This window comes from Scyliorhinus canicula, chromosome 10 (genome assembly GCF_902713615.1).
Source record: "Scyliorhinus canicula chromosome 10, sScyCan1.1, whole genome shotgun sequence".
Classification (NCBI taxonomy): domain Eukaryota; kingdom Metazoa; phylum Chordata; class Chondrichthyes; order Carcharhiniformes; family Scyliorhinidae; genus Scyliorhinus; species Scyliorhinus canicula.
The window spans coordinates 110,334,813-110,344,391 of NC_052155.1; the positions used below are offsets into that span (position 1 = coordinate 110,334,813).

Here is a 9,579-nt window from a genome sequence, read left to right on the forward strand (position 1 = left end):
ACCGGGAATAGATCAGGTTCGGGATTTTCCCCGGCGGGGCGGGGGGTCCCAGCGCACCGGAGTGGCGAGAACCACTCCGGCGTCGGGCCTCCCCAAAGGTGCGGAATTCTACGCACCTTTAGGGGCTAGGCACGTGCCGGAGTGGCTCCCGCTACGCCGACTGACGCGAACGGCCTTTGGCACCCCCCCCAGACCGCACCACGGCTGGCCGAAAGGCTGGTCGCCATGAGTCCGCGCATGCGCCGGAGCGTCAGCGGCCGCTGACGTCACCCCGGCGCATGCGCGGTGGAGGGGGTCTCTTCCGCCTCCGCCATGGTGGAGGCCGTGGCGGCGGCAGAAGAAAAAGAATGCCCCCACGGCACAGGCCCGCCCGCCGATCGGTGGGCCCCGATTGCGGGCCAGGCCACTGTGGGGGCACCCCCAGGGTCAGATCGCCCGGCGCCTCGCCCAAGACCCCGGGGCCTGCTCGCGCCGCCTGCTCCCGCCGGCATCAGAGGTGGTTTAAACCACGTCGGCGGGAGAGGCCTGACGGTGACAGGACTTTGGCTCATCGCGGGCCGGAGAATCGTTGCGGGGGGGGGGGGGCGCCAGCCGGACCGGCGCGATTCCCGCCCCTGCCGATTCCCGGGTGCCGGAGAATTCCGGCCACAGCGGGGGCGGGATTTACGCCGGCCCCAGGCGATTGGGTCGGAGAATTCCGCCCCTTGTCATTGCTGATACGTTATCCAGATCAATTGCTGCAGAAAGTACACCGCTTGAATTTATTCGAGACATCGAAGCTCAAACGCAGTTATGTACGCAAAATCTTCCGGCATCTGATGAGAAGCTACAACTGATTTGTCAAGAAACAAAGAAAGATGCAACTTTGCTAAGAGTGATGCCACATCTCCAGCATGATTGACCAAAAGGATGATGTCCACAATATCATAACATTCAGACCGAGTTAACATTACTTGATGGGCTATTGTTACGAAATGATCAAATTGTAATTCCACAGGGTCTACGCACTGAGATGCTACACAAGATTCACGAGCGACATCTCGGAATCAAGAAATGTAAAAGGGGAGCACGGCAGGCAGTTTACTGGCCTGGCAGTAACAAAGAAATCACTGACGTGGTCATCACATGTGAAACCTGTCAGAAGCATCAACCTGCACAGTGTAAAGAAACACTTCAGCAACATGACTTAATAACGCCACCATGGACAAAAGTAGGAATCGATCTGTTCCATGCTATTGATCGTGACTACGTTCTCATCATGCACTACTGCTCAAACTTTCTGGAGGTTAGTACAGTAAGAAGTCTTACAACACCAGGTTAAAGTCCAACGGCTTTGTTTTGAATCACTAGCTTTCGGAGCACTGCTCCTTCCTCAGGTGAATGAAGAGGTATGTTCCAGAAACATATATATAGACAAATTCAAAGATGCAAGACAATGCTTAGAATGCGAGCATTTGCAGGTAATTAAGTCTTTACAGATCCAGAGATAAGGGTAACCCCAGGTTAAAGAGGTGTGAATTGTCTCCAGCCAGGACAGTTGGTAGGATTTCACAAGCCCAGGCCAGATGGTGGGGGATGAATGTAATGCGACCTAAATCCAAGGTCCCGGTTGAGGCTGTACTCATGTGTGCGGAACCTGGCCATAAGTTTCTGCTCGGAGATTCTGCGTTGTTGTGCGTCCTGAGGCCGCCTTGGAGAACGCTTACCCGGAGATCAGAGGCTGAATGCCCTTGACTGCTGAAGTGTTCCCCGACTGGAAGGGAACATTCCTGCCTGGTGATTGCTGCGCGATGTCTGTTCATTCGTTGTCACAGCGTCTACATGGTCTCGCCAATGTACCACGCTTCGGCACATCCTTTCTTGCAGCGTATGAGGTAGACATCGTTGGCCGAGTCGCACGAGTATGTACCGCGTACCTGGTGGGTGGTGTTCTCACGTGTAATGGTGGTACCCATGTCGATGATCTGGCATGTCTTGCAGAGTTTACCATGGCAGGGTTGTGTGGTGTGGTTGCTGTTCTGAAGGCTGGGTAGTTTGCTGCAAACAATGGTTTGTTTGAGGTTGCGCGGTTGTTTGAAGGCAAGTAGTGGGGGTGTGGGGATGACCTTGGCAAGATGTTCATCTTCATTGATGATTTTTTGAAGGCTGCGAAGAAGATGTCGTAATTTCCCCTCTCCGTGAAAGTACTGGACGATGAAGGGTACTCTGTCAGTGGTGTCCGTGTTTGTCTTCTGAGGAGGTCGGTGTGGTTCTTTGCTGTGGCGTGTTGGAACTGTTGATCGATGAGTCGAGCGCCATATCCCGTTCGTACGAGGGCATCTTTCAGCGTCTGTAGATGTCTGTTACGCTCCTCCTCATCTGAGCAGATCTTGTGTATAGGCAGGCTTGGCCATAGGGGATGGCTTCTTTAATGTGTTTAGGTGGAAGCTGGAGGAGTGGAGCATCGTGAGGTTATCCATGGGCTTGCAGTAAAGCAAAGTGCTGAGGTGACCGTCCTTGATGGAGATGAGTGTGTCCAAGAATGCAACTGATTTTGTAGAGTAGTCCATGGTGAGTCTGATAGTGGGATGGAACTTATTGATGTCATCGTGTAGTCGTTTCAGTGATTCTTTGCCTTTGGTCCAAAGGAAAAAAATGTCACCGATGTACATTTCCGGAGGTTATGAAACTTCCTGATCTCACTTCTTCATCTGCCATAAAGGAATGTAAGGAAATATTTTCGCGGCATGGGATTCCACAAACGGTAATGTCCGATTATGGTCCTTGTTTCGCTAGTTGGGAATGGACCGAGATGCCCTCCAACCTTTGGTGCTGCTGCCACTGTCCCAACACTCTCAAGGCCGCCACCACCACCGGGCTTCTGGAGTACCTGGCCGGCGAGAACAGCAGGCGCACCGTCAACACTGCCCCCAAACCCGAGTCCTTACAAGCGGCTGCGTCAATACTCTCCCACACCGGCCTCTCCCCCACTACACACTTCCTAACCATGGCTATATTTGCTGCCCAATATTAGTTCAACAAGCTTGGCAAGCTGCCCCCCCCCCCCTCCCCGCACCCTACCAGCAGCATGTCCTCGCTCCTGCAGCACCTTCTTTACCCGGGGGGGATTTCCCCACCCAAACAAACCCCAACGTCAGGGCATTAACGTAAGAAGGCTTTTGGGATAAAAATAAGAAGGTTCTGAAAAACGAATAGAAACCTCGGAAGCACCGTCATTTTCACGGTTTGCACCCGACCCGCCAGCAAAAGCGGAAGCACGCCCCACCTCTTAAAATCCCCCTTCATTTGCTCTACCAACTCCAGGGGGTGAGAGAGGCTGACATCTTGGCCTTTTCTCCCTGGTAGCCTGGATCTAGATCTTGTTGGAATGAAGGGACGAGGGGCGCCGAAACCGGGGGTGTGGGTTAACCGCCTCGCGGAATTCCTGAAACTGAAAGAAAATCAAGTTTGCCTTGAGAGGATCCGCGGGAGGGGGGGTTTGCCCAGAGATGGAAGCCTCGAATTGACTTCTTCAAGGATAGTTCAGACATCAGCAAGGTTCAATTTGTGCAATTGTTCCCATCCCCGCGCCACCTGAATGCCCAAGTATCTAAAGTTCGTCCCCACCACTTTAGCGGCAGTGCGCCCAGCGTCACCTCCTGTCCCCTTGCTTGAATCGGGAAAACCTCACTCTTTCCATGTTTAATCTATACCCGGAGAACCGGCCAAACTCTTTGAAGATGTTCATGATCCCCCGCAATGCCTCCTAACGTGTCCTAAATCGAAAGTAACAGATTATCCGCGCATAACAAAACTCTATGTTCCACACCCCGCACTGTCCCTTCCAACTCCTCAATGTGCCATTGCCAACGGCTCTGTCACCAGGGCAAAAAGCAACGGGGAGAGTGGGCATCCATGCCTTGTCCCACGAAGCAATCCAAAATACCCAAGCTCACCCGATTCATCCTAACACTTGCTACCAGCAGCCTATATAGCAATGGAACCAATCCACAAACCCCTGCCCAAACCTGAAGCATCCCAGCACTTCCCACAGCTATTTCCATTCAACCTGATCAAAGGCTTTCTCCGCATCCATTGCAGCCTCCACCTCCACAGTCCTCGATCCGCAAGGCCAAGATCTTTGCCAACAGCTTGACGTCCCCATTTAGCAGTGAGATCAGGCGGTAGGACCCACACTGCTCCGGGTCTTTATCCTTCTTCAGAATTAAGGATATCAAAGTCTTCGATAACATAGGGGAAAGTTCCCCCTTCTCCCTCGCCTCATATCCCCTTGCCAGCAGGGGTCCCAGATCCCCAGAAACTTCTTATTAAATTCCACCGGGAATCCATCCGGCCCCGCGGCCTTCCCTGCCTGCATCGCCCCGATGGCCCCCATTAACTCCACCAGTCAAATGGGTGTCCCCCGAACTCCAACTCTTCTAGAAATTTCCTCTTCCCACCCCCCACAGCCGGGGACCCCGATACATACAATCCCCTATAAAATTCCTCAAACGCCCCATTCACCCCCACCGGATCCAGGACAACCCTTCCCCTCACATCCTTCACCCTCCGATCTCCCTCGTCGCCTCCTGCTTCCTGTGTTGGTGAGCCAGTATCCTACCCGCCTTCTCCCCATATTCATACACTGCCCCCCTGGCCATCCTTAACTGCCCCACTGCCTTCCCCGTTGATACCAACTCGAACTCCATCTGGAGTTGCTGCCGCTCCTTCAATAAGCTTGCGTCCGTGGACACCATTATCTACCCGCAGGATCTCCTCCACCAGACCAGACATCTCAGCTCGCTCCGTCCTACAGAGTACACCCTGTGCACATGGGAGAAGTATGAAAATTCCTTCCCCTCGGCCTCCCAAACCACCATGGCCCACCCCTCCCACGCGCTCCCTTAGTTCCATCGCCACCGCTGACACCCTCCCTGATCGAGTACTCGACCGGTTCAATCTCGGCTCGATAACCATATTCAAATCCGCCCCCCCCATGATCAACCGGTGTGAGTCCAGGTCCGGGATCTTCCCCAACACCTGCCTCATGAATTCAACATCATCCTAATTTGGGGCATAAACGTTCACCAGCACCACTGGCACCCCCTCCAATTTCTCGCTCACCATTACAAACCTTCCCCTTTCCACCCCCCCCCCCCCCCCCCCCTCAGATCTGTCACTATGTTCCCCACCTCAAATGTTTCCCACTTATTTATTAGCACCGCCACTTCCCGGGTCTTCATATCTAACCCCGAGTGAAAAACCTGTCAACCCACCCCTTCCTCAGCCTAATCTGGTCCCCAATCTTCAAATGCTGTTCCCAGACAAATGCAACATCCGCCATTAAACTCCTCTGATGTGCGAACACGCGCGACCGTTTGGCTGGCCCATTCAGTCCCCTCACATTCCATGTGACCAGTCTGGTCGGGTGGGACCTCTACCCCCTCCCATGCCGATCAACCATAACCTTTCTTGGGCCAGCCCCAAGCTTGCGTCCTGCAGCCTGCCAGATCCGCCCCCAGATGTCCATCGTCACCAACTCCCTTATTGCACATCAACTGCCCCACTCCTCCCCTGAACACAACAGCAATCCAACCCCCCCTCTAAAACTCTAGCCTCTGATCGCCCTTTCCCCCCACTGCGCTCCCGAGAACAAGCTTGCCCAACTAGCCTTGCAGCCCCTTGCCATGACATCAAACATACTAACACCCACTGATTCCACCCCCCCGCCCCGCTCGCACTCTTCCATTGTGCAGCCAACAATAACAATGTAAAGAAAAAAAAGCTGCCCTCACCCTCCGCCATCCTCCGGCCTTCCACCAAAGAGCTCCATATAAACGCTAAACAGCCCCTAAGTAATGAAAAGTTCTCCCTTGGCCATCACCCAAAACAAAAGAAGCAGCAAAATACAACAAAACTTGTAAACAAACAGAAAATCTTCAATTATCAACTGATTAACTCCAGCATTTTGTTGATAGTTAGAAAATGCAAGCATGATAATTACTTACACCCATAAGACAATGAGAGGCAAATTGTCTTTTTCTTTCAGTTCTGATGAAAATCATTGACCTGAATTGTTAACTGTTTCCCTCTCCACAGAATTCTTCCAAAGGCCCGACGCCGACGTGAAACCCGGAGAGGTTCACGATGGCGTCGGAGGCCTCTCCTGGCCCCCTATTCTCCCCCCGCCGGGGGGCTAGGAGGGCCGTGCCGGGAAACACGGCCGCGGGGCCTTGTCGCTGGTGTCAAGGCCCGGCGTGGCGAGAATGACGTGGCCGACGTGCCTAATGACATCAGCCGCGCATGCGCAGGTTGGTCGGCTCCAACCCGCGCATGCGCGGTTGCCGTCTTCCCCTCCGCCGCCCCGCAAGACGCTTGATCTTGCAGGGCGGCGGAGGGGAAAGAGTGCGTCTCTTAGAGACGCCGGCCCGACGATCGGTGGGCACCGATCGCGGGCCTGTCCCCTCCCGAGCACGGTCGTGGTGCTCAGTCCCCTCTAGGCCCCCCACAAGCCCCAAACGGGCATCTCACGCCGTGTTCACGACAGCAGCGACCAGGTGTGGTTGCCGCCGTCGTGAAACGGTTGCGAACGGCAGGCCGCTCTGCCCATCCGGGTCGGAGAATCACAGGAGGTGCGAGAGCGGACCTCCCGCGATTCTCCCACCCGGCATGAGGAGCGGAGAATTCCGCCCGCTGTCTAACTTGCTCAGTATTTCCAGCATTTTCTATTTTTATTTCAGATTTCCAGCATCTGCAGTATTTTCCTTCTGTATTGGTGGTTTTCTTTCTCTGAATTTGAATAACCTTTAAAATTTGAAATGTAACATTTCAAAACAATTAGAGACAGAAAAGCTCTTCTTACCATTTGGCTGTTGATAATTAGAAAATGTAAATATTCTCACTTTTAAAACTTAAAAGATACAACGAGGGATAGAAAGAAAGACAGATAGAAATATACATCCAAGATCCAAGCACCAATACTTGAGCTCTGAGATTGCACAGAGCCAGAATCCTCGAGGAATTGTTACTGCCCAATTCCAGCTTCCACCAATCCACTTTAGCTTTGCCCTACCATTACCCAAGGAGTAAGCTAATTTCATACTCAGTGTAGTACAATTCGTGAATAATACAGCAAGAGTGTGCAGGATTCCCCTCCTCCTGTTCACAACCTTTACCAGGGACTCTTAATGTACCGCCGTAGAACATGAGTATCGATTTGAACTTCCCCGTTGCCTGCAGCCAAAGTACACCACCCTTTTAAGAGATATTTGCTGCCTTTAGACAGAATCAATGAAACTTGATTTCCTGTGCTCCCAAATAGACATACAGCCAATGAACAGCATGAACAGTGCAGGCTGCATGCCTGAATGACTGTAATGAGCTCCCAACACCAATTCACATCCTGACTTCGGCATATGCCATCATTCTTTAATTGCAACATCATGAAATTTCCTACCCAACACCTTCATGCCAGCCTTACCACAAAAACTGAGGTGGTTGAAGGAAAAAGCAGTCCATTGTCACCTTCTCAGGGAAATAATTCTCAGGCAAATCCTGAGAATTAAAGAATAATTCATGCAGTGACATGACAGCTGGGTGTTAACTCAATTTGCTTCATTTAAGCTATTCAGATGTAATAATGTTGCAACATTCCTTTTTTAAAGTCTTTTTATTGGTTTTACAATGATTTACAGTGACACCTGCCTTGGGCAACACACAGTAATAAAAGAAAATAGAAGAAAAAAATGGAATCTACAAAATGGGGAAACAAAAGGAGATGTGTTGTAACATTCCTAATGTCATTAGATGTGGAGCTATGTCCCATTAGTGGATTCCTAGCATAACTATGGCAGAAGTCCAGCAGCATTGATGAGTAAGGTCCTGACCTTCACTGGGAAATGCAACTTCCTTCTGCCCCTTATAAAGCCAGCCATGTAAAAGAGTATAGGACTGGTAATGGGATCTTCCCACTCTACTTTTTCAATTGTAATTGGAGTCGTCATAACGCTGGAGACACATAACTGGGGTGCATGAATTTGCTGTTTCAAGATAATTTGTCAGAATTCTATGTATTGTACAGTACCAATAATCTGTACTTTCTGTTTCTTCAAGGTTTATGACCTAAAGCAAAGACCTTCAAGATAGACTTGACACAGATTATGCAACTGAAGACAAAGGGAAAATTTGAATATCTTCTTTATATTGAAGCTACACAATTTTTTAATGTTTTATAAGTACAACCACTGTTAATGAGGAATTATATAAAGAATATAATAGAATATGCCTTGCACTTATTGTGGCCTATTGCAATAAATCATTTCAATCAAATATGGCGGGATCTCAAAATTCTGTGAGAAAGCCATGTATCTACACTGGGGAAATTTTTATATTTAATTTCAACGCATTGTCGTAAGTGTTCATTGTACAATCACACTTTTATTTCTACTGATTTTGTGCAAATCATCAGTGTCAAATGGAGATCTATTCATTAATTATAATAGAAGTTCCTTGCCTTAGGGAGTTTACAGAAGACCTCAAACAACAGATTTATCTATATATTAGATTTACTGCTGATTAATGGTTGATATGATGGTCTCTCCTTTGGCTATAATTACATATAAATAATGAAAAAAGCTTTTACATGATTTTAAAAATGGTATGTTTGGCAAAAATATCAGTGTGTTTTTATTTGGTAGTTAAGCCGTAAAATAAAACTTGAGAACAAAAAGACCATTGATTTAAATGTGTAGGCAATTTATTGTAGTTCCCCGGTTGTCCAGAATTACATGATGAGAATTAAAGTAAATTATTGAAATCCGTGGTGCAAAGTTCTGTTGAATACTTTCGTATTTTCCCACCAGGTTTTGTTGGAAAGAATCTGGGCCGGGATTCTCCCCTTCCCGACGGGGCGGGGGGTCCCGGGGCGTTGGAGTGGCGTGAACCACTCCGGTGTCAGGCCACCCCAAAGGTGCGGACGTCTCCGCACTTTTAGGGGCCAAGCCCTCACATTGATCTACCCACTCCGGAGTGGTTCCCGCTCCACCGGCTGGCATGAATGGCCTTTGGCGCCATGCCAGCCGGGGCCAAAAGGACTTCGCCGGCCGGCGTAAGTCTGCGTATGCGCCGGAGCGTCAGCGCAGGGGAGGGGGCGTCGCTTCCGCCTCCGCCATGGTGAAGACCATGGCGAAGGTGGAAGAAAAAGAATGCCCCCACGGCATGGCCCCGATCGTGGGCCAGGCCACTGTGGGGCACGCATTGGGGTCAGATCGCCCAAGACCCCGGCGCCCGCCCGCACCGCCAATCCCGCCGGTCAGGTAGCTGTTTTGATTCCTGCCGGCAGGAGAGGCTTGACAGCGGCGGGACTTCGGCCCATCGCGGGATGGAGAATCGCCGCGAGGGGACCGGCGCAGCGCGATTCCCGCCCCCGCCGAATCTCTGGTGGCGGAGAATTCGGGGCATGGCGAGAGCGGGATTGACACCGACCCCGGGCGATTCTCCAACCCGGCGGGGGGTCGGAGAATCTCGCCCCTGATCACTTTTCTGCCCATGAAACCTGCAACACAAAATTCTGACATTTCCTTATTTTCTCACTTGCTACAA

The 9,579-nt window shown here is 50.9% G+C and overlaps 1 protein-coding gene across 2 annotated transcripts in view; it reads left to right on the forward strand.

Moving 5' to 3' along the window:
• Nucleotides 1-8,744, forward strand: part of c10h8orf34 (chromosome 10 C8orf34 homolog) — a 536,034-nt gene extending 527,290 nt beyond the window's left edge. For both annotated transcript variants that reach the window (XM_038809543.1, XM_038809544.1), the window contains exon 14: nucleotides 8,092-8,744. In XM_038809543.1, coding sequence (XP_038665471.1) covers nucleotides 8,092-8,099 — 8 coding nt within the window. In that variant the 3' untranslated portion in view covers nucleotides 8,100-8,744. The remainder of the gene's footprint in view (nucleotides 1-8,091) is intronic.
• The last annotated feature ends 835 nt before the right edge of the window (nucleotides 8,745-9,579 follow it).